Source organism: Pseudopodoces humilis, chromosome 1, assembly GCF_049639895.1.
Source record: "Pseudopodoces humilis isolate 2021_Gansu_Grassland_sample_001 chromosome 1, ASM4963989v1, whole genome shotgun sequence".
In the NCBI taxonomy this organism is placed as follows: Eukaryota; Metazoa; Chordata; class Aves; order Passeriformes; family Paridae; genus Pseudopodoces; species Pseudopodoces humilis.
Genome location: NC_142200.1, coordinates 97,733,371 through 97,758,857, shown reverse-complemented (window position 1 = coordinate 97,758,857; position 25,487 = coordinate 97,733,371). Strand labels below are relative to the sequence as shown.

The 25,487-nt window shown below is 35.9% G+C and overlaps 1 protein-coding gene across 8 annotated transcripts in view; it reads left to right on the top strand.

Annotated features, from left to right (window-relative positions):
* GOLGA4 (golgin A4) overlaps positions 1 to 24,832 on the top strand; it is a 72,649-nt gene extending 47,817 nt beyond the window's left edge. For 6 of the 8 annotated variants that reach the window (XM_088051290.1, XM_088051276.1, XM_088051295.1 and 3 more), the window contains 12 exons: positions 403 to 558; positions 2,665 to 6,743; positions 7,428 to 7,549; positions 8,466 to 8,596; positions 12,707 to 12,820; positions 15,213 to 15,233; positions 15,406 to 15,474; positions 16,068 to 16,143; positions 17,952 to 18,055; positions 19,712 to 19,798; positions 22,005 to 22,068; positions 24,102 to 24,832. In XM_088051290.1, the coding sequence (XP_087907416.1) occupies positions 403 to 558; positions 2,665 to 6,743; positions 7,428 to 7,549; positions 8,466 to 8,596; positions 12,707 to 12,820; positions 15,213 to 15,233; positions 15,406 to 15,474; positions 16,068 to 16,143; positions 17,952 to 18,055; positions 19,712 to 19,798; positions 22,005 to 22,034 (4,989 nt within the window). In that variant the 3' untranslated portion in view covers positions 22,035 to 22,068; positions 24,102 to 24,832. Of the gene's footprint in view, positions 1 to 402; positions 559 to 2,664; positions 6,744 to 7,427; positions 7,550 to 8,465; positions 8,597 to 12,706; positions 12,821 to 15,212; positions 15,234 to 15,405; positions 15,475 to 16,067; positions 16,144 to 17,951; positions 18,056 to 19,711; positions 19,808 to 22,004; positions 22,069 to 24,101 lie in introns of all 8 variants that reach the window. The other 2 variants (XM_014258705.2, XM_014258704.2) reach the window with 2 other exon arrangements.
* Positions 24,833 to 25,487: the final 655 nt, after the last annotated feature.

Below are 25,487 nucleotides of genomic sequence, written 5' to 3'. Positions count from 1 at the left end.
GTCCTGAATATATTTTTCTACCTGTTTCACAGATTACTTTCTTAATTGTAAGAAATAGAAGCTTAAAAATGTATTAGCAGTGAAAGCAAGTGAGAACAACTTAATTCCTCTCAGATGTTATTTGTTACTCTCAATTAATAGTGCTAAACAAACCAAAATGGAAGGCTTTGATTGCATTGTTTTTCATGCAAAGACAAATGGTTTCCAAGAAAAAAAAGGAAGTGATTTATTACAGTTATGTTTTCACAGATGAAATACAAACTCCATGTGTTTTTGTGTAGAAAATAAAGGTGATTAGTGTATGACTCCTGTTAACTGATTTGAAAATATCCTATCATAATGTTCTTGAAGGTGTGATGACTATATTTATAGTTTATCGTTTAATTGTACTTCTTCATGCAGGAAAAAAATCAGAGTGAGTGCTTAAAAGCCCTTCAAGAGCGAGAGCAGCAAGAATCCCTAGCCTTAGAAGAATTAGAGCTGCAGAAGAAAGCCATACAGTCTGAGTGTGACAAGAAAGTTCATAAGATGCATCAAGAAGTAGAGACTTGTAGAACTGTGAGTAAAGATTCCAAAAGACTAAGCATTTACAAGTATGTGTTTACTGTGACAGGTTTACAAATGGTGATTTGTTGTGATTGGGTTTTGTGGGATTAAAGTGACAAAAGCTTAATATAATGCCATGCTATTCTGCAGTCCCTAGTTTTATATAAAATTAGGTAGCAAAATATAGAAATACATTCACTTTTCACCATGGTGTGGGGTATGAATTTGTATCAATCTACTTAATTTTTAGGTATGTTATAAAGAGGAGTTAAATTTCAGGCTGTTTAATTTCTGGGTACTGCTACCTTTCAGATGCTTTTAAGGGTACTTTAATAAGTGTTACAAACAAGTGTTTGAGATCACTTAAAAAAATCAGCACAAGGGTATCCCTAAAAGACAGATTTAATATTAAGTGACAGCACAACAAAGTTTGTTAGCAAGATTCGCTCTACTACTTACAGGACAGTTAAAGTACACTAAGGAAAAGCAAGATACAGGAAAGCCAAAGAAAATCCAGGCAATCAAACAGAAATGAACTGAGAACTATCTAGGGGGTGTGTGTGCGTTTAGGTGTATGTGACAAGGACAGTGAGAGCAGAGATGAAAAGGAATACAGCTGAAAAGTTTAACAGCACTTAAACTTGAGAGTACTTTAACTCAAATTATACCTTAAACTTAACAATTTAACAAGGGAATAACACTTAACGTATACCTTACAACGTTACCTTAACAATTCAGCAGAGGAATAACATTTGACAGCATTTAGTCTAACCTATAAATTAAAATTACCAACTTAGCAAAGAAAACACTTAGCAGCATTCCACATAGCTTATAAGTTAATGGCTTAACCTTACTGCAGGTCTAACTTACATAGATACCTTAGGTGCTTCAAAATCTAAGTAGTCAGCATTTCTCCTAGCTTTGCTATAGCATATGTTCATATAGCATGTGTGTATGCACACAGACTTAAAGAGTTAGTGCAAGCAAGGTATCTGTGAAAAATTCCCCTCAAAGGTGAAATACTCACCTTGGATGTCTTTGCATCTCCCCAGTGAGTGAAGAGTTGAGCCTCAAGGAGTGAGGATGGTGGCCCAGTATTTGTCATATTTTGTCAATCCTCTGAGTATCTTGAATCTGAAAATCTTGAGAGTTTGCTAGTTCTGACAGGTGTCCCACTCAGAGGGAGATTGCTGTTTGCAGCCTGCTGTGGTCCAGGAGAGCTCAAAGGGCCCTATTTTGGACTGCTGTTTACAGGAGTTTAGTCATAACAATGTTCCATCCTGGCCAGTTTGTGTTGGCACTTTCTTTGAAAGTGTGAGAACAGGGATGTTACGCCATTCAGGCAAGAAAAATAGTTTCCAGTGCTGTTTGTAAGGAAAACCCAAGCTCGTTAGACAGCAGCAGTTCCTGGGAATAGACGGGGTTTCTGATAAGGTCGGGAAGAGGTGAGTTCAGGTGCTGTTTTTTCAAGGTTGAGGCATAAGGAGCATTTCTCAGATATCAGTGCAGCCTGAAAAGGAGGGAGGGAATGCACCACCACAGTAAGCAAAAAGACATGCTTAAAATTTTGACGTGTCCTTTGCTTTATGTAATGAGTAAGACTGTATTATCTGCTAATGCAAGTTTGTGCATTATTCCACTACTCCCAGATATTACGGAAGTTTTGTCTATAGAAGCATTGAAGCTTTACAGCAGCATTTCCATTGGAGGTAGAATTATGATAAATCAGTAGGCAGGTACAAAACTCCATAATACTATTGTAAATTCCCTATATTTTTAATCCTATATATTGGTATTTTAGTTAAGGAAGAAAATGCAACATATTTCTCATAAATATCTCATTACTTAACTTTATTTGAATTAGTTACATTCTTTTCAAGTTTTTGTGTTTATTTTCACTGCAATGAAATAGAAAGTTTTTTATTAACTAACTCCCCATAATGGAAACAAAAATGAGAACAAATCAGATGAATGAAAGGCTTATAGAAAAAGTTGACATTCATTAAAAAGAATGAAATAAGTGACCTGTAGTTATGTGAACCTGGTAAGATTCAAAAAAATTTAATCCAATTGTTACCTTTTGAATATTCATATTCTTTTAAAACTGTATTCTAACAGAGGATTCTTGAACTGGAAAGTTCTCTTACAAAGTATTCGCAAGATGACAGAAAGCAGTCAGAGGAATTAAATACTCTCATAGAGTCTGAAAAATACCAGCACAGTAAGGAAATCAATGATATGGTTGAAAAACACAATAAAGAACTGGAGAATGTGAAACAGCAGCAAGAAAAGCTTTGGACAGAAAAACTTGAAATTTTAAAGCAACAACAAATAACTGAAATAGAAAAAATAAGAGAGAAACATCAAGAAGAGATACAAACCATTTTGAAAGAGAAAGAAACAATTTTCCACGCACACATAGAAGAGATGAATGAAAAAACATTAGAAAAGCTTGATGTGAAACAAACAGAACTAGAAGCACTCTCTTCTGAGCTATCAGAAGCACTAAAAAGACATCATGGTTTAGAGCAAGAACTTTCAGAATTAAATAATAAAATGTATGAAGCAAAGCAAGAGATGGAAGGAAAGTTGGAAGAAGAGAGGAAACAGCACAATGAAGTGATTGAAACAATGTTAAAAGAGCATGAAGTGTCTATTCAAGGTGTTGAGAAGGTACTCAAAGAGGAACTCAACAAGCTCAAACAGTCACTGGAGGAGAAAGACAGACATTTGGAGGAGTTAAAAGCACATGAACGGAAAACGAAGGAATCTGCAGAAAGATCTGAAGCTGAACTTGTCCAAATGCCTCCAAAACTAGAGGAGCATAGCAGTGAAAATACACAGAAAGTAACCACTCTAACACAGCAGTATGAATGTCAATTGAAGGACTTACAAAGAGAGGCTGATGAGATGAAGAGAAGTCTGACTGAGAAGGAAAATGAAATGGAGAACATGAAGAAGTTACAGAACAAGGAAGTGGAAGAGCTTAAAAAGAAGTTGTTAGCTGCAGAGGAGAGAACTAGTGCTTTACAAGGAGAGTATGAAAGTAAACTGAAATGTCAGGAGAAGAAAGTAGAGAAAATGAAACAGAAATCAAAAGATATGCAGGAGACTTTCAAAAATAAACTTGCTGAGCAAGAAGCTAAACTTAAAAAAGAGCTTGAAAACAAGCAGTTAGAATTCAGTCAGAAAGAGAGTGAATTCAATACTAAAATTTTGGAAATGGCACATGCTAGCTCATCTGGAATAAATGATGCAGTGTCAAAACTGGAATCTAATCAAAAAGAGCAACTAGACAGTCTCGCTGAGGACCACAGGAGGAAATTGGAAGAAGTAAACCAAAGCTGGGAAAAGAAACTTAATCAGCAGATTGAAGAGCTCAAGGAAGAACATGATATGAAAATACAAGAGAAAGAGCAGGAAATTGGAGACCTGAAACAGAAGCTTTTCATCTTCAGTGCTGAAAAGGAGGACTTCAGAACAGAAATAACCCAGCTGAAGGAAGAGCAAGTGAAAAGGGAAGAGTGCCTGAAGGAATTGCAAGAACAGCTAAGGCAGTCAATGGCTAAGGTGAATGCTTCGTCAGATAAGGAAAGTGACCTGAAAACACAGTTGAAAAAATTGGAAAGTGATCTTAAACAGTCCCTGAAACAGCAGACAGGACTTCAGGAACAGCTCAGTAAACAGAAAGCAGTTGAAGAGAAGGACAAAGCCACAATTACTGAGCTGGCTGATAAACTGAGAACCCTTGAAGAGAAACTCCAGACTGTGCAGTCTTCTCAGTATAAAGATCATGAAAATTACGAGAAAAAAATAGAGGCAATTCGGCTAAAAGAAACAGAGTTTAAAAGGTTGTCAGGAGAACTTACAGCCCAGTTGGATGCTTGGAAGAGTGCTGAAGCTTCATTGCAAACTAAAGGCAATGAATTAATTGAAAAATGTAGTGAAAAAATTGGCATAGTAATAAGTAAAATTGCAGATTGTGAGCGCCAAACTGCAAAAGTTAAAGAAGCAATATTAATGAAAACAAATAGAATAACTGAAATAGAAGCTCAACTTAGAGAAATAACTGAGCATCATTCTGCTGCTACTACTTCTTTGCAAAAGTCAATGCAAGAACTGCAGGAGAAGGACAATTTAATTATGTCCATGAGGGCTGATATTGAAGGACTCATGAAAGAAAAGGAACAATTGCAGAAAGAGGGAGGACATCAGCAACAAGCAGCATCAGAGAAAGAAACTTGCATAACACAGCTGAGGAAAGAGTTATCTGAAAATATCAATGCTGTGACATCAATGAGGGAAGAGCTCCAGGAAAAACAATCTGAAGTGTCTGCTCTCAACAAAACAGTTACTGACCTTAATGTTAGACTTGAAAGCACAGTAAGTTTAACAGAGAAGGAAGCAGCCATATCTCTGTTAAGCAAACAACATCAAGAGGATCGGTTGCAGTTGTTAAATCAAGTAGAAGAGTTATCATCCAGAATTGAGATGCTGAGTCAAGAAAAAGCATCAGCTCTTGATCAGATAGATCATTGCACTGCGCAGCTGTCAGAGTGGAAGATGAAAGCGCAAACCAGGTTTACACAAAATCATGATACCATCAAAGATTTGCAGAGCAAACTTGAATTAAGCAATGCTGAAGCCAGTAAAAAAGATGAAGAGCTAAATAAACTGAAGGAACAGCTGGCTAAACAAAGCAAGAATCTTGATAGTTTAAAAAGTGAATTGGAACAAAAGCAAAACAGGAGGGAAAAGGAAGAAAGTCAGTTAACCTCAAAGTTAAAGAAACAAGCAGCAAAAATTGCTGAACTAGAAAAAGACATTGCTCAGAAAGTTTTAGAAAATGATTCCTTGGTGGAGGAACTTAAAAAGTGTAATGAACAAAAAAATACAGAGAAAAAAGAAATAGCTTTGCAACTCCATCAGGCAGAGAAGGTGGCTTTTGAAAAAGAAAATAGATTTAAGAAGGCTGAAGAAAAAGTGCTTAATCTTGAGAAGCAAATAGGTTCACTGAAAGCTGATTTTGAAGCAAAGGAGAAGGAATTTGATCAAATGAAGTCAGTGGTACTTAAAAGGAAAGAGGAAGAACTGAAAGAATTAGAAGAGAGACTGAATGCAGAGAACAACACTAAGCTGGCTGATCTGAAAAAGAAGGCAGAGCAAAAAATAGGTTCTATTAGAAAGCAATTACTGTCTCAGATGGAAGAAAAGGAACAGCAATTTAAGCAAGATAGGGAGGATCAATTAAGAAAGTTGGAGCAGAAATTACGGGAGAGAGAAGCCAAAATTGAGTCATTAGAAGAAAAAATTAAGTCAACAAGAGATTCCACAGAATTAGAGAAGGAGATGCTGGAAAAAGTAGAGCATGTAAAAGCTGCTGTAGAACAAGAAAAAAAAACCTTACTTGAGAGTGTCCAGCAGACGTACAAAGAGAAAATGCAGATGCTGGAGAAGGACTTAACTGAGAAAGATGCGTTATTACAGAAGTATGAGAAGGAGCAACAAGAGAGTAATGACTGTCATCTAGAACTCCAAAACAAACAGAAAGAACTCCTTAAAAAACTAGAATGTGTTGAGAAGAGCCATGAGGAAGAGCAGGTTAGGACCGAAAGTCTCAGGAAAGAACTTGAGGAGCAAACAAAAAAATATTCATTGTTAGCAGATGAACATGCTTGTTGTGGTGGTGTTTTAGCAAACAGTAAGGAAGAATTGAAAGTTAAAGAACAAAAATACCTTGATATGGAGAATATAATTGGAGATATACAGAAAAAAATGCAGGAAAAGGAGGCAGTCAGTCAGTCTTTAGAACAGAAGATAAAAGAGTTAGAAAATAATATAGTGAAGAAAAATGAAGTACATAAGATTGAGATGGAAGATACGAGTTTAAGATATGAAGAAAAGCTAAAATGTCTACAGCAACAGTTGGATGAAAGAAATGACAGTCTTAAAGCTTTTGAGGAAAGTGCTGAAGAAAAGGCCAGGTCTGTTTTGGAGCTGCAGAAGTTACTAGTTGATTTGCAGAACCAGCAGAAGGACTTACAGACTAAACTGGAAGAGACTGAAGGAGAGAAACAGAAACTACGCAAAGAGGTGAATCATCTTCAAAAAGACATACGTACACTGCGAAAGGAACATCAGCAAGAGCTTGACATAGTAAAGAAGGAGTCCTTAGAGGAAATGGAGCAGAAGATCAGGTAAATTCTTTGTTCTTGTTCGTGTTACCATTACTGTATTTTATCTCTATACACTAAAACTTCCAGAATACTTTTCTAAAGCTTAGTTTGCAACAAGGAAATAATGACTGATATTTTTCTTTGATTGTTCTAAATAGACTTAGAGAAACAAAAGAGTTTTGATGTTTGGCAGAGTAATGCCATTCTGATTTGTTTCAGTGATGGTAATTTTCAGCATTGCTGAAGCATGTAATAAAATTCTATTTTTCTCAAACAAGAAACAAATTTATTAAAACTTAGTACTGAGAGCTTCATGTACAGATGATATCAATAATTGTTCATATGTTTTGCACAAAATGTGGTGTACTGTTCAATCTTAGTAATTTCTCAAGCAATTCTAAAAATTGCCTAGAAGTTCTTTTTATGGCATATTCTTCCAGTTCTTCAACTTCCTCAGCAAAAACTCCGTATCTTTGAAAGTGTTCAGTTTCTGTTTTTAAATGAAACACCTATGCCTACCAGGTGAATTAGATAGGAGAGAAAGAAAAATCTTCTCTGAATCTCACAGAATTAATATAATTCAAAACCATCCCATTCTAAAATAGTTTTGAAGAAATTCTCACATCTCTAGTCTTGCCTTGTGTTTTTGCACACTCTTTAAACGTTATATTTCCTTGCTGTATGTTTTGACTTTTTTTTTTACAGATGTGAACATGAAGACATTGAGTTAAAGCACAACTCCACCTTAAAGCAGTTAATAAGAGAGTTCAACACTCAGCTGGCTCAAAAAGAGAGAGAATTGGAAACAGCAGTAAAAGAGACAATCAGTAAGTGAAATATTAATATAACCATAATCAGTAAAATAGTCAGAGAACTGAATCTTTAGTTATTGTTGTTTTGGGGGAGTGATTTTACCTGTGACTGTGATAAACACAACGTGTTTTATGAATGTCTAGAGAACTTAGGGAAAGAACTTCTCTTGCTCAGGAAATAACTTAAATATTCCTATTGTAGTACAATTAGGAAAATGCATATGTAGCTGTTCTGGAGGATGGATCTTTGATCTAGGACTCTTTATATCTGCCATGGCAAGAGTTACCCATGATAGCGATAGGTACCTATCTTTCTGGCATACATATAAAAGAAAAGAAAATGAGAGTAAAATTTTGAAGATGAAAGTGCATTGGTAAGTTTCCATTGCAATGCTACTTTGTCTCCAGTAGTACAAGCCTTAACATTCCATTGTTGGATACGTGGCACCTGGAGAGTGCCTTTTAGAGAAAATTAGGTCCATCTGAGAAGCAGAATTGCGTTTTCTTAGCTGCATCTTGCGGACTTCATTCTCTAACGACTAACAGGTGCCATCTGGGTATGATGTCTGATTCTAACACAATGTGGTTATAACTAGAGTACAATATATTTTGTATTTTGCAAAAGTTTCAATCATGTCTCTAGATAGAATAGGAGATAAAATTAGTTGACAAATATTGGTTGTCATCTTCTAGAAACTAAAAGCAGCACCAGGTAGAAAAAGATTGCTCCAGGTATCAAACTGCAGACAACAAATTTCATACATGTTAAGGATCAAGGGACATAATAGTAACTGATAGTGTGAAAAAATTATTTTTCCTGGCAAGTTTTCCTTATAGTTACTTTAAAGCATTTTCTAGATACTGTTATGACTTACTTAAAAAAAAAAAAAAAAAAAGCTTTTTTTAATACTGCCTAACTTTTTTTTTATAGGTAAAGCTCAGGAGGTAGAAAATGAATTGATGGAAAATCATCACATAGAGACAACACAGCTGCAAAAAATAATAGTTGAAAAAGATGATGATCTAAAAAGAACTGTGGAAAAATATGAAGAAATCCTTGAGGTACCTTTTTCAAAATTGATATGACTACCTAATTTCAAAATAACTCCTTTGTGATTGCATATCTAGACAGAAAACTAGATCTTTCTAGTAAAGGTCTTACCACTTGAATTTCACTTGATGCCTCTGGTGACCTAGCTTGCAATTAAGATATTTGTTTCTGTGGTTTATGGACATGAAAGAACATCAGAAATTAAGCCCTAACTCTGATCATTCAATAGAAATTAGATGGCTAAGTCCTTACATCCTTGAGCAGTTTGTGTACCAGACTGGAATGAGAAAACTGAGTGACATTTAAGCTTTTGGTTTTTGTTTTTTAAGCTTTTTTGGTTTTTTGTTTGGTTTTTAATAAGGATTTAAATACAGTGTTTTTGGGCAGTATCACTCTATCTCCTTCTTCTGATGCCCTGCTGAGATAGGTGTCATAGCCATTAAAGTAAGGTTCTGCTCCATGCAGGGTGCAGTGTGTTTACATAGCTTTTATGCTAGTAAATATTTCTTTCTTTTGCTTGTAATGAACAGTTTTTCTGCATTGTGTTTGCAGATAGATATAATTTTTCTCTAGTAACATTCAACCAGAAGTTACCAGCCAATTTCAGTTTAAGGCTACTTCACCAAGGAGGCCTCCTGTTTTAGCCAAGTAAATTGTCCCAGTCCTGCCTGTATGTGTCGAAAAGATTAAATGGTTTTCAGCACTAGACTGTGCATCATTTTGGAACGCAGGCTTTAACTTTGTTAATCTTAGTCCACTTTGCACAAATGGTGTAATAAAAGAGACTGTTCCATGAATAGAGCCAGCAGTAATGGATGTAAGTGGACTGTTTATGATCAGTTACCAGTCCAAAGATCTATGTACCTAACATTACTGAGTGCTTCATGCTAAGAATTTCAAACATGTAAGCAAGCTGATGTGTTCACTCTGATTTTTTATCTTCTAGCAGAATGAATAGCATTAGCAGGGTTTTACACTTACGAGTCCCCTTCTTCTGTTTCCTAATTTAGAAAAATTTATTGATACAAAAAAAATATGGAGGGGTTGTGGGAGTTTTATTTTGGTTCTAGTGGTTGGGGTTTTTTTATGCTTGGTTTTTTTTTTTGTTGTTTTTTTGTTTGTTTGTTTGTTTTTGTTTTGGGATTTTTTTGTGTGTGTGTGTGGTTTTTGTTTTGTAGGGTTGTGTTTTTTGTAACATAGGTCTAAATTCTGCGTTTCTGGAGGATTTAAATTTCTCTTACCTCAGTGTGCAGTGTGTTGCCATTCAGGTCTTTGCTGTATAGGCCCAGATAGGTATGTGATTTCAAGTCACACAGGTATAATTCCTCTGTATTTTCTGCTCCTTTCATCCTTAGTGTCAGAAACAAGCATGATGTAGTCATTGTATGATTCTGAAGGTTTAGGCTAATTTGACTTATGTGCAGTTGGAGGACATGAACACTGTCATTTTTTTGCATCTCATTGATGATGGCAGTGACATCCTGGAACTGAAATAAACTGTAGTTTGATATTTTAAATTACAGAATACATAGGTATTCTGAACACCTGTCTTTCATACTGTGAGTGTTTTATTTCTGTTATTTTAGGCAATTAAAAAAAAAATAGAGTTTTTTTTCCCTGAAAGAATTGCAAATATCTCAAAAGTTGAGAAATATTTATGTTAAATTGAATGTATAACATGCTCATTGACATCTCTGATAGAAATAGGAACATGTGCATCACCAGATTTGGCCTAAAGTTTCCAGTTATTACCCCTTATACTTGACTTGGCTGATGATGCATTTGAAAAACTTCGTGTTGTGCAGTTTGTCTCAAACAGTAAGAAGATGAAGCAAAACCAAAGCCAATTGCAAGAGTGAATCTTGCTCATATAACTTTGTTGCTCTCTGTTGTGTTTTAAACATGGTTTATATTAAAAATTGTCCAACTTGATTTGAGTATTTATCCTCGAAGACAAGCAAGAATCATTACATCTGTTAAACTTAATGTGATTTACTTGTGAAGTGCTCCACTTTTGCTTTATGTGCTGTTTCCTTTCATGAAAAATTTCATCACATAAGATTTCATGTAAGTTTCCCTAATTAAAGAATTTTTAGATTGGCATAGCCTGTAATTTGGGAGATAAGTGGTTTTTCCTCAACTAAAGTATACCATTAGAGAAAAATCGAATGCTGTTTTCCATCTAGTTTGTTTTAAGCCTAACTACGAGCTAACAATGAAATACCTAACTTCAGTTATGTATCCTTTCCTTTGTTAAAATGCCTTCCATGAGAGTACAGGATAGGCTTTCTGATTAAGATTTGGGAAATTACAACTTTTTTGAAGTCTTAGTCTATAACTGTGATTAAATTGAACTAGCATGTAGTTTATTTTCAGAGTTTGCCAAGTGCCATATAGAACAATAATTCCTTACTGTAAATACAGATCAGTAGCATGTTGGAAGCCCATTTGATCACTAATAGTTTCCAATTTAAAATAATAATCTCTCTTCGGGGGTTTATCCAAATAATTGCTTACAGGTATGTCCCTTTTACAAAAGTGTCATTTATCATTTTGAGTTTAATTTCTTTTCAGCCTTTCAACTGCATTTTTACCAAGAACGAAGTGCATTCAATTGTGATTTATTTAATTAAACAGTTATGTACAAATTATAAAATTTTAGATTCTTGGTGGACAAAAAAATCAAAACATCTGCAAAAGCCAAAAGAACAGCAATCACTATCCCTGAATATGCCAGATATTTACAATTTTTAACCTGGGGAGTATCACCATCTATAAAAAAAAAGAAAAAAAATTCTTTGAAACGATTAATTGTTGATGCACTTCTTAGGATGTGGAAGAATCATGGGAATGAATTGAAGCTAACATTGTTTGGAGATCATGATGTTTGAGCAAGGTTTTCCTTGAGCATAGATATTTTTTAAACTTTGAGACTGTGCAAATTGCTCAGATACTGCGTCCTTTCATTTTTTGTGGATAGATTTGTTTTGTTTCTTTTTGTTGATGCATTCTGGGCTGAGAGGCTGTATGGGGAAGATATTTTATTCTTAAGTCATGTGCAAGGAACACCTTAAAAATTGGTTTTAGAGGGAAATAATTTTAGTAATGGCATACTGTAAAACTATTAAGCCTAGATCAGCTTTCTAGTCATAGAAAAGACTTTTCCAGAGAATTTTCCAGAGAATTTTCTGTATCATTATAATTGCTACTTCTGAGATTTTTGAATAGAACAGAATTTCCATCAGCAGTTCTGGACTTTTTATCACTTAATTAATTGTACTAATTTGACTTGAGGTACTACTGTATTATTGGAGCCATCAGCTGACTGACTGCCCTGTACAGTTAGCATGAGTGAAACTAGAGTTTTAGTTCTGCAGCGGAGACACGCACTAGGAATTGGAGTGCTGTTTTATAATGTCCCTAACATACTCTGTCACAAAATGGTCAGAGGGGATACAGTTTTTAAATACACTTGTTTTTGCAAACTGCCATATAGATGGATTAACTTCCTAGGATTTAGGTAGTTGTATTTTTCTCCTATACAGGAAAAGTTAATTTCCTCCCTACCATTCTTGTTACTGCTTCTTTCCTCCACACCGAATACTGCCTTCAAAACCCTTGAGAACGGGAAATTGTTGGTCATTGTTTTGGAAAATGTGCTTAAAACTGTTTTAGTAACATCTTTGTGAGATGGCTGAGGAAAGGATTTAGGTCCTTGTCATTTCCATAGTATAGGAGTTCATTCTGTGTTGTCATCTACCCCTTCCATGAAGGTTATGACCTTCATGCACTTACTGGATTATACTCAAAAGCCGTTTTAGTGTGAAAGAGAAATAGAACTTTTTTGGAATTTAAAAAAATGTAATTGTTATCCTAACTATGTAATCTTTATTGTTGGAGGCCTACAAAATATTGTTAAGCACCAATTTTTTTTCTTGGTCTATTCTGTAGGAGTCTGGTGTAACTAGCTTTTACACAAATATCAAGCATATCCTTTCTGTGTATAGTATAATGTTTGTGTGTAGTATAATGTTTGTTGATTGCTTTATGTCCACCATAGTTAAAGTTTTGAGTAGTTATATGATTAATTGTCTAAGTAATTTTTTGCCTGTATTTTGAAGTCTCGTGAAGAAGAGATGACAGCAAAAGTTCATGAGTTGCAGGCACAGCTGGAAGACTTGCAGAAGGAATACAAACAAAGGATTGGGGAAGAGGAACATTGCAACAGTGAAAAAGTGAGCTGAAACTGACATTTGTTTTTATATCTCTAAGTGTGAAAATCTTGGTCCACATGAAATTCTGTGGATTATTCCTAATTGGACTTCTATTTATATATCTGTCCTTCACTTTCACATACAAAATGAATCACTTTAGAATCTGCAATATTTGGTACTACCTTTTAATTGGTATGTTGAAAAGTTCAGGTCTGTTGTTTCTATTGAGATGAGGGTTTTTTGTTGTTTATGTGTGTTTATGTTGATTTTACTGAAAGCCCTTTAGAAGGAAAGAAAATCCCATTAAGTCATTTTTAGAGCGATTTTTTAAAATTTCAAATTTCACAGATGTCTGAAGTAGTGCCTTGAATATATCAATTATGGACAGAGAGCCCTTCATTGAAAGAAGACTGCCTTCATTCTTTTGTCTTCCTGAAATTACATTTTAATTTGAGTTCTTTGGTGAAAATACTACTAACTGTTATTACACTGAGGCAAGAAAAAGTGTACAAGTAGAGTCATTGATGAGAATTCATATTGACCTTACTTTTAAATTTTTAGTTTCTAAAACAGGTAGCCCTGGGGAGAGTAAATTTATATATTTGACATTAGAAACCTAAAGTACAAATTATCTCATTATCCTAGTGTTTGTTACTTCTTGTCTTGTATACAAAACCCTTTATATTACTTTTCATAACTAGTCCATGGTATGTGTTGTTTTCATAACAGGAAAAGCAGAAATAAGACTGCCTTGCATTCTTAATTAAGCCTTGTTAATATATGATGACTACTGATAGTCTTATCTAATCTTATTATCTAGAGGAAGATTCTTAAAGAGACTCCTAACTTCTAAAACATGGTTATGAAAAGTCTGAAGAGTACTTTTTCTTTAGGACTTGTTTGTTAACTGTTTCACTCCTAGTTTGTTATAGCAGTCTGCTATAAATACAGGCAGTCATTTAGTATTGTATTATACATGCATCTTCTGGATTACTGATATGACATGAAAGTTATATCAAATTTATATACTGGCAATTGTATTTCCTGTATTGATGTATTCAACTCAGAAGCAATGCATCTCAACAAGGAGTAAAGCAAGCAAAAATTCCAGGAGGCTTCCTTGGATGAATAAGGACCTGCTGGACAAACTCAAAAAAAAAAAAAAAAAAAAAAGAAGCTTTTAGGAAGTGGAAACAAGGACAGGTGGCTTGAGAGTAATACAGGGAAATTGTACAGGAAGCTAGGGACAAAGTTAGGGAAGCCAAAGCCCAGTTAGAATTGTTCTCGCCAGAGAAGTTAAGGCAAACAGGAAGGGCTTCTATACATATGTTACAAACAAAAGAAAGACTAGGGATAATGTGGGCCCTCTTTGGAAAGAAATGGGAAACCTGGCTACCCTGGACAAAGAGAAGGCTGAGAGTCGTCTCATTGACTTCTGTGCCTCTCTCTTCAATGGTAAGTGCTCTAGCCACTCCATCCAAGTCACAAAAGGCCGATGCAGGGACTGGGAGGATGAAGACCCTGAGCCCCCTTGTCGTGATTTGATACTGGCCAAATGCAAGGCAGCCATTAGAGCCGCTCACTCACCCTTCCTTGCCACAGCTGGGCGGAGGAGAGAAAAATTTAATGAAGGCTTCATGAGTTGAGATAAGGACTGCGAGAAGACACTCCAAGGGCAAAATAGGCTCAGCTTAGAGTTACAAAATGGATTTATTACTAACAAAGTCAGAAGAGGATAATGAGAAGTAAATTAAGACCTTAAAAACACCTTTTCTTCCCCCAGCCCCTCCCTCCTTCTCAACAACAGCACAGGGAGACAGGGAGGGAGGGTTTTGATCAGTTCATCACGCAAAGTTTTGTTCTGATGCTCAGGGAGAGGAATTCTTCCCCTGCTACACTGTGGGGTCCCTTCCCATGGGAAATAGTTCTCAGTGAACTTCTCCAGTGTAGTTCCAATTTCACAAGCAGCAGTCCTCCCAAAACTGCTGCAGTGTGAGTTCCTCCCATAGGCACACAGTCCTTCCAGCTGCAGTGTGGGTCACTCTTCCATGGGCTGCAGCCTTCCAAGGACAGACTGCTCCAGCCTGGAACCCTGTCTCCCTCCACCAGGTCTCACACTGGATCACAGCACTAGCAGTTAAACACTTTGAAGTCTTCCATTGACTGGAGTGTCTTCTCACAGTCCTTATCTCAACTCATAAAGCCTTCATTAAATTTTTCTCTCCTCTGGCCAACTGTGGCAGGGAAGGGTGAGTGAGCGGCTCTAATTTATTTATTTATTTGGTAATTTCAATTTTTGTCATCCTCAATTAACACACTGTATCAGAACTAGATGATTGATATTTATTTCTTCAGTGCTTGATATAGTCAGTATTTTTCATACATTTTAATTAATTTTTATTTGTTGTTGTAGGTCACGGTAACAGAACTAAAGGTAAGTCTTACATGTTATTTATTTTCCTCTCTAATACATTTGTTGTGAAGCAGTTTTAAAGCTGAAATACTGCTTATAAGTTTGTGTGTGTGTGTTAAAAGGAGAAATAGATTTATTGCAAATGTACCTATGATGTATTTTCAGCAGTTTCCATGTGTGACTGTCTTTTCAGGCACAACTTGCACAGAAGACAACACTAGTCAATGATTCAAAACTGAAGGAGCAGGAATTGAAAGAGCAGGTAAGGGTGATGTTTAATGAGTAAGTAGTCTTGTTTGATACTCTGTGTTTGCAGTATTAAAAGGTTTGTTCTTTTCAAATGATGATGTGGTACATCTCCATACAAGGTACTATGAGGATAATAGACAAAAAATTAGTTTTCATTCATTCTTGCTCTCAGAAGATCTGTTTACTTTTCAAGATATTCCTCTATGCCTTGAGAATAAAAATACCACGTACTTGTGATACTTGTTAGCAAAGCAATTGCACAGTGAAAAAAGGAACAGTACACTATGAAATTCTGGAATTTTTTTCAAAACTTAAACTTTTTCATGTTTAAGTACAATTTTTGGTGTATACTTTTTTTATCTTTGCTTATATATATAAAATAGAAACGTGAATATACAAATAACATCTGCTATAGATATTTTTATGTGTATATACACATGTACAACATTGAAACAGTTTTTAATAACACAGTTTTTAATGTTTTCCTTCCTTAAAAAGCAAATGTATTTTGCTTTTATAAGAAATGATACGTAGCTGGAATATTTCAGTTATGCTTATTTTAGCTGCTAGTTAACACCGTTTATCATGTCAACTGTTTCTATTTAGATTCATGTACTGGAAGACCGGCTGAAACATTACGAGAAAAATATGTATGTCACATCAGTTGGAACACCATATAGAGGTAAGTACACAGTTTTCATCACAAATAAGTTTTTCATTTGTTAGAAAGATACAGTTTGGTCTAGAAAATAAAACATCAGTCTTTAATATGCTTACATACACTTATGACAGCCTTGTTTTCACTTGTCCATTATAATAGAGTTGGTGGGTGATTTCAGATTACCAAATCACACAGCTTTTTTGTTTGATGTTTTCTTTTTTATGTCATCTACTTAAAAGAGCTCTGTATCAGAGTTCTTAAGCTCTCTGCAGTGCAGGATCCAAGAGTATCCAGTAGACAGCGGCAGAGATGGGCATACCTACAGCAGGGCACAGGCAGGAGCAGGAGGTCCTAGGCTGAGCTGGTATACATCCCTTGGACCCTTGGCAGGAGGTGGTGGGGCTGGGGGTCCCAGGGGAGGCTGGTCCCAGCCACCCAAGGCCTGTGAGCAGCCCCAGGACCCAGACAGAAGCAGACTTGCACTGCTCATGTGCTGTCCTTTAGGCACTGGTGGCTGGACAGTTTGGAAATAGAGTATGGGCATATTGCCCTTCTCTCTGGTGGTATACTGTTCCTCTCAGACTCTTTTAAGATAAGATAGAAAAATGCACATGGAAATGAACAGGTATTGCTCACCTCCAAAAGATGTGCAGCTGTTTAGTTGAGGGGTACATACTGCATGAGACTGACGGCTCAAGCATTGAGCCTTGCTAAAGTTAGAGATTGGGGGTTTTGCCATCCTTTGCAGACCCATCTTAGCTGGATGAACTCAGAAGACTTTCAAAAACCATGCTACACTTGATTTTTGCAAATTTGTGCAAGTGGTCATATTTTCTCAGGATGATCTACATCTCTCATCCCCTCAGAAGGTCCATGCCTCCTCTCAAGGTGATTTGAGCCAATGATGGGAGATGGTTGTGGGTATTCATTGCCTTCTGCTAGTGCAGGGCTGGGGAGAAATGTAATCAAGGACTTCTTCAGCATTTACTGGTAGGGAGAGAAGCAGGAAGCATAGCATAGCATACTTCAGCTTGAAGGGGCCAACATCAGTTTTGTATTTCAGCTATGTGACCACTTCAGGGCTGATGAAAAGGTAAAGTATGTTTTTAAGGGCACTGTCCAAATGCCTCTTCAATACTGACAAATGTGAGGCATCAACCACCTCTTCAAGAGGTCTGTTCCAGAGTTTGACATCCTCTTGGTAAAGAAATGTTTTCTCGCATCAAGTCTGAACTCCCCATGATAGATGAAGGTTTCAACCATTTTCCATGTGTCCTGGCACTGGGTACCAGGGAGAAGAGAGCCACACTTGCCTATCAGTGCCTCCTCAGGAAGCTACAGAGAGCACTGAGGTCACCCCTTAGCCTCCATCTCTCCAGATTAGACAAACCCAGACTCCTCATCTGCTTTTCAGAGGACATGCCTGCCAGCACCTTATCCAGTAGAAGAGGTACCCTCTGGGTGTGTTCATGTACCTTCACATCCTTTTTAAGTGGTGGGGCCCTGAACTGCACACAGTACTCAAAGTGAGGCTGCACCAGTGCTGAATAGGATGGGATTATCACCTCGTTTGACCGACTGATGATGCTGTGTTTGATGCACTCCAGGATGAGGTTTGCCCTCTTGGCTGCCAAGGGCACATACACTGATGACTCCTGTTGCACCTCCTGCCAACCAGCACCCCCAAATGTCTTTCTGAAGGGCTGCAGTTACTCCATCCCAGGTGCAGAATATAGCATTTGTTCTTGTTTGGTTTCATGCCATTAGTGAAACTTGGATTCAGATGAATGACTTACAGTATAAATATTCTATTATTTTTGTTTACACAGATGGCAACCTTCACCATACTGACATTTCCCTGTTTGAGGAACCCACTGAGTTTGAATACTTGAGGAAAGTGCTCTTTGAATATATGATGGGTCGTGAGACAAAGGTACAGAAATTTGTATATGCTGACAGATGATTCAGGTTAGAGTAAAGTTTAACACCCTTGCTGTATAGATGTGAAGTCCCATATCTGTGTGATTTGTTATATGCTTTTTATTTCTGACACACAGGATTCAATAGGCTTTCACATTTTTTTTCCAAGGATACAATGATCCATAACTTCAAAACTTTGTCAGCCTGCCAAGATGAGTGGTAGGTGGAGGGTGTATTCACATCTCTCACCACTGTATCTATCAAGACAAAAACCTTCATGAGTAAATATGGTTTTATTGGCAAAAGTCCTGTTGGCAGTCAAACTTAATGTAAAGTTAAAGCTGGTAGGAACAATATTAGAAAAAGTGATCTTTTGATGTAACCTTGACACAAACATGTTAAGTAACTGTTGTATTAAATAACGGTTTGTTAGTAGCAGTGTTACCAGCTGAAGATGGTGAAATACCTTTTCAGTAGCTGCTTAAAGATTTTTCATAGTATTCCCAAATCTGTGTACCTCTTAAAAGTAGTGAAAAGCTGGACAGTGGGCTTCATGATTTCATCTGCTGGTTTTCTTTCAGTCATTAGATATGTTGCTGGAGGACACTGAGCTTAGTGTCTGCTCTTACCAGGATTATACAATGTAATCATGATTTTATGGATATGTCTTGAGAACTGGTTTTGTCCAGCTACACAGACTAGAAAACCATGAGTGGTGACGATTCAAATTATATAACTTTATAAAACGCTTTAAGTATGCTTGTAAATTATTACTGTGCTTTCCACCACCACCCCCAACAAAGTTCTTGAATTAAAAGAGCTATATTGTAATTTATCTTCTCGGTACAGATATTCCTTTCTCTCAACTTCTATCTTCCTGGAGAAGAAGAGGCATTTTTTTTAATCTAATTTTGTCTTGTAAGATCATTCTGGTGGCCCTTCCCTGTGCATGATTCCCTCTTGTAGTGCAGATATGTATGCTTTGTCTCAAAGGTTCTTCAGTAGTGGAATTGTTGATATCTCTGGACATGCTTCCTCTTTTATGAACAGAGTTCAAAAGAATCTGTGCAAATTATCTGGGATGTTTTGCCAACTATGAATCCTAGTAAATTATACTGGAATGTGATCAAGACATTAATGAATGCACCAGTTGGTCTACAGTATTGAAGACTTCAGAGCAATGTAGAGGTTGATATGGATCTAAGAGTCAGGAATTAGTGTCATGACTTGTAATGTGTAACTTACCACATGCTTTGTAAACTACTTGACAAAGGTGTGTGTGTATCTTTATTGGGAGGTTTTACTGTCTTGCCCTCCATTTATTATTTGCTTGGCAGGGTATCTGCAACCAGATTGACAGATTGCTTTTTCTAGGCCTGCACTTTATCTAGTATGCTGTCTTATGAATGGACTCTTATCATTTGAGCATAGATACCATAGAACTTCCATCACAGTACAGTAGCTGAAGTTTGTGACCATGTGCAGACATTGTTTTCATATAATTCACATCATGCATATACAGTGTGAAACAAATAGTTTATCTTACTCATTTCACTGTTTTCCATTGACATTAAAAAAATAGTATCCAGTATTATTAAATTAATTTTAAAATATTACAAAGCATTTTTGTGGGTGTGGAATTATGTATTGATAACATATATCTCTTTAGACAATGGCCAAGGTTATAACAACAGTGCTGAAGTTTCCAGCAGATCAGACTCAGAAGATACTAGAACGAGAAGATGCTCGACCAATGGTAAGTTATGTAAGTAAATCGAGTTTATGCAAGAGGATTAGGTTTCAAGAACAAGGAATTAGAAACTTTTTTTATGTCTTCTTTTCCCTGTGTCCACATTCAAGTGGACTCCTCTACCTTTCTAAATTAAAAAAGTAATCTGACATATTAAATATATATATAAATACATATAATATATAAAATTCATGCTTCTTAAATTCAGAATTTTCTGTGGAGTCATAGCAGTTTTTATACAAAAATATATTAAGAAACATTTTTCAGCCCTGGGATAAAATTTCTGGCAAAAAGTCCAGGCATTTTGCTTGTGGAGTAGAAAGCTGATCATTTCAATTAGCTAAGATATGTGTGTTTGAACAGCTCTATCTTAAGTGGATATCCTAACAAGATTGGGAATTTGATTAGGTTTTGAGGTTTTTTTGTGTGAGCCTGCCTTATTTCTGCACTGAAAAAGCACAAAAATACATTAGTTCACTCTGGGTCAGGACAGATCAAAAATAAGAGTCGTCAACACTTTGGTGTTGTCTTTTTCCCCAGTTTTTTTTTTAACATTTACTTAGTATTTACTTAGTTGACCTATTTACTAGAAAGGTGAAACTGGGTTTGAGAAGCAGATGGAAAAGGAGATAATATTATTTGAGCATAAGCATTTCTTTGGTATTACTGTTACTGTTTTGTGTATTGGAGATACTTTTAAACAGAATAAAAACTGCAGTAATAGTCTTCTCTACATTGTATCTGGAATCAACACTGTGATCCCCCTCTTTGTGGGTCACCTTAGTGAAATATTTAGGAATTAAAGTGAGAGGAAGAATTGCGTTCTGTTTCTGTCACTGACCTTGCATATATATTTATTTAGTGCTTGCAAATACAGAATAAAATAAAAATATTAATAATTTTACATTTCACTTGAAGTAGATACATTAAAGACCTGTTGGTTCACTGAAAAAAAATATTAAAAGTCTGTATTTTCATCTTGCAGTATCATATCTGAGGAAAGTGTTAAATACTTCAACATTTTCCTGTACACTTAGTCTGAGAGTCTTGCAATCTTAAAGATTTTAAGTACTTTGAGAAGATAAAATATTTGATTATACTGCAGCTCCAGTAAGATCATGTATACTAAGCATGATTTTTTTTCTCTCTCTGACATTAAAATAGAAAGCTGATACTTTTTTGTTTCGTTTTGTTTTGTTTTGGTAAACCAGAGTAATATTTAGGAAAGATTTTGAGAACAGAGAGATAGGCCTTGTTTTGTAGCCACTTCAGCTGTTTGATATTTAAACCTGTTCTTCCTACAACAGGCATTCACAACTTCTGAAACAAAATAAAAATTTAACTTGAATTCCTCCAGATAATTTTCATCCTTGGTATTAAATTCTGGCTAAAACAAGCAGTGGGGTTTTTTTTGCAGGCTACAAGTGCTTTGATTTATTAAGGATATCATTGTTCAGAGAGCTCTTGAGTTTCACATAGAAGTCCATTCTTGCCTCATATCTAGCCTATGAATTTTCTCTTTTCCAAATCCACAAAGAGATTAAGTTAGACATCTAATGGAAACTCAAATATTAGGGCATATTATGAAGGAAGAAGTATTTTTTTCTTCACTTTCAACGCTACTATGTTTGTTTACTGAAGCACAAATTATTCTGGGGATGAGTCTTCCACAATTCTGTTTAGAACTAAAACGTTGGAGATTTCTTTAGAAATTAGTCTGTCAAGAAATATGTTTGGAGTTTTTTGGTTTTTATCTGTTGGCTGACATGGCACTAGTGTTTCTCTGTACTCAATATTGGACTGATGCAGGTATATGAAAATATCCAATGTTTAGCTCTCAGGAGCAATGAACTTCTGAAATAAAACATAAATGTGCATTTTAACATAAAGCTTTTAGATCATTGCTAAAACATCTGTTAGTAATTTTAATGTGTAAATTATTAACTTACTGTGCTACTAGAGTGTGTGGTACTAAGTATCTGTGAGTAATTTTATACCCTCTTAGTGGACATACATTTAACAAGTTTCTGAAAACTTGTAACAGTTCCTGGTCAATAAACATATGCTAATAAATGTAATCTTCAGTAATCTGGCTTTTACTATGTAGTTGTTTTGATCTAACTGCAGCAATCTCACCCATAGATGTCCACAGAGTTCTTATTTATTAACACTACATGAAGCTATATAAGCTCTTTTCTTCCTGGCTTTGTAGTTTGCCTCCCCTCGCAGTGGTATCTTTTGAATATGCCACCAGTCTGTGCTTAGCTAGCGTGTGGGTGAGTGAAGTCTAATACATTCTTGTTTTATGTAACATGAAATATGTTTTGTGCAATTAATGATTCCTCTGCTTTTTTTTCTTGCCTGCTTTCCTTTTTTAAAAAACAAATTTTAGTTGCATATGCATATGATAGTTTTTGTTCTCTTAAACATGTTTTGCTTTACAAAGCCAAGTTTGAAAATGGTAAATACTGATTCAAAACTAATCTTTTTGATTGACTCTAACCCTAAACAATCAAATATTGATTGAGCCACAAAAATATCAGTTGTAGAAATAAAATCAGATTTTAGATCAATTAATATGTAATAATGAATTTTATTGTACGTGGCTTTGGTTTGTATTTTTGCATTTTCTGAGTTCTTTTTGAGTAGGCAAATAAATCAGATTTGTGGGAGACATGCTGTACCGCTTGAAATTAATTATTACATCTTGTAAATATAAAAATGAATTCTCTTTAAAAAGATGGATAAATATTCTCTGCAGAGGGTTTAGGAATGATTGCTTTTAAACGTCAGTACCTTTCTGAATCACAGCCTTGGTTTGATATCAAGAGAAGCTGAAGCAGAGAGATGATGAACAATTATGGGAGCTTTATGATCTCCGTATATGTCTTTCTTCAAGTTTTATTAAGCTACTTCAATTATGAATCTGCAACACTAGTTGTAGCTTTACAAGAATGGAACAGCTGATGTAGGCCTAAAGGTGCAGGTTGCATCAGACTAGCCTAGCTAAACAAGCAACACACAAGCAATAGCTGGTTGAGAGAGGACTGGGATATGGAATTACACAGGAAAAAACTTTCTACACTTGCTGATAAACATTATGAGTCACTAGTGGTGTATGGTATTTAATAAACTCTGCAGGTGAATTCTATAGGATATGGTTGGTTCAACTTTTTTTTTTTCTCCTTTGCAACTGGAAAGCTTTGCACAGTTGCCAGGAGTTGATTCAGTGCATGTGAAGCAGTTGCTATCTCTTGGCTGAAATGCAGTTGTTGGCCTGCATCACTGCCAGAGCAAAATTAATTAACTTAGGGTATTGCCATTGCCAGTTACCACAGTGCAGTTGACAGGTTATCTTCCTCTCCTGCAGTCATGCAAACACAGCCTTTGACACAAAATAATACCTCTTTTAAAGGTAAATAAATGTTTCTCTAACAGTCATGGTGTTCTTTTCCATCTTTGAATACGATATTGAATGCACTTTATTGCACTTAAAATACGGTAGAGTTTGGACTGTTTGCCAACAACCTTCACCAGTTCTGACAAAATCAGCAACTGTTTTCTCTAGTCCTTTGTTGAAAAGAATTGAATTGTTGATACTGATGGAAAAAAGCTATTTATGACACTATTGCAGAATAGGTTGCAGAAAGTGTGCTTGAAACTTACATTTTTGTCATGCTGTCTGTAATGCTGGTGTAAAAAAATTCAGGTGTTCTGTTCTGAGCTGCCTTTGAAACATACCACAGAAAGGCTTGCTGATATTGACCTTAATGTCAGAAATTATTGGTTACACTTTCATAACATCAGCTAATGTATATGTAAACTGCTCAGACTTAATTATTCAGTTGTAGTTGCCCACTTCATCTCAAGTATTTTTGCCACATATTCTTGCATGTATATAACTTAAGGGGATGCTGACTTCATTGTGAATGAAATTGATATTTTCCTGTAGAGGAGGCTATTTGCTAGGTCCAAAATACTGCATCCTCATTTCAATTTTGATTATAAGCATATGCAAGAGAGTCCAACTTTGTTTTTCTTTGGATTAATATGCAGTGATGTGGTAGACTATTTTCAGTGAGACTGCTGACTGTTTTGCTACACCTTCTTTTGTTTTCATCAGTTTCTCAACTGTTTTGGAATGAAATTGCTTGCTCAATTAATTTGGTGGTTTGACTTATTTGAAATTCTTCAGTCTCCTTATTGTATTAATAAACAATGCAATTATTTTAATATTAAGAGCTTCTAAGTTGTTCTCAATGTTCTAATGTAACATTTGATCATTTCTTTTAACTTTCCATTCTTCTAGTTGTGGCTACGACCATCTTGAAGATTTTGTGTTGAGAATGTCTCATGACACTGCTGCTTAGAAATATGTTTATATCTCTGTTCCCCTTTGAGAAGGGACAAGAAGAAAAACTATTCTTCAAGGTCACAAACAGAACAGCAAGAACCAAAACTCAGCACCACCTTTGGACTGTGAATATAATCAAAACTGCCTTGGCAGAAATGCTAATCAGGGGTTATTTGCTTATTTCTCTTCTATTGAATACTGTCTTCTATTTTGTGTTAAAGGTTATTTTTTTAAAGGAGAGAAAAGACTTTATCCTAGGGAAGAATTGCCTGCTCCTGTATCTCTATACAGGTTTTACTGGGTGTTTTTTAAAAGCTGAAATAAATGATTTGTTTCTTCTATTTATTGTTTTTATTTTTGATTGAATTGTGCAATACATTTTGGATGGATAGCGATTGAGGTGATTTTTCTGATGAACTAGGCACTCTTACTGACTATTCTCTCCTGATTTGATCTTGATTGTTTGCTAGAAGGTCACTTCTATATGCTTTTGCCTACAATAAATCCAAATTGCAGTACCTCGTTTGTTTACTCCTAGCTTTTGTACTTAACATTTTCTGGAGAAAAGGTGTGTTCCTGTAAATTGTAAATAGTTACTACATAATTGTATCATATGCTGATCTGTGACTGTTGACAGCACTAATATGAATAGAGCTGAGATGAAATAAAATTTATTTACTGTATAATTTTGGAACATCTTTGGTGTGATTTTTCTTTTAAAGGACACACCAGTTTTGTTCTTACTTATGTTGGAGACATTGTTAGCTGAGGTATTTCCAGGCTGAAATCACTCTCATAAGAACAGCTACTCAAGTACATTAAACTGTAAGAAGTCAATGGAGACATTCAAGTTTCCAAGGGGTCACAATCTGTAAAACAGATACATGGTGGGCTGAAAAGCTAGCATGAGAATGTAGCAAATAGAGAAGCTTGATTTGTAAAAGTTCTAAATTATCATAGAATCACAGTCTGCTTTGGGTTCAAAGGGACCTTAAAGATCATCTAGTTCCAACCCCCCTGCCATGGGCAGGGATACCTTTCACTAGACCAGGTTGCTCAGAGCCCTCTCCAGCCTGGCCTTGGATGCTTCCAGGGATGGGCATGCTGTTTCCAGTACCTCACCATGCTCACAATAAAGAGTTTCTTCCTAATATCTAATATAAGTCTCTCCTCTTTCAGTTTAGAACCATTCCCCTTTGTCCTATCACTATCTGCCTGTGTAAAAACTTGTTCTGAAAGACTGCAATGAGGTCTTCCTGGAGCTTTTTCTTATCCAGACTAACAACCCCAGTTCTCTCATCCTGTCTTCATAGGGGAGCTGCTCCAGCCCACTGAGCATCT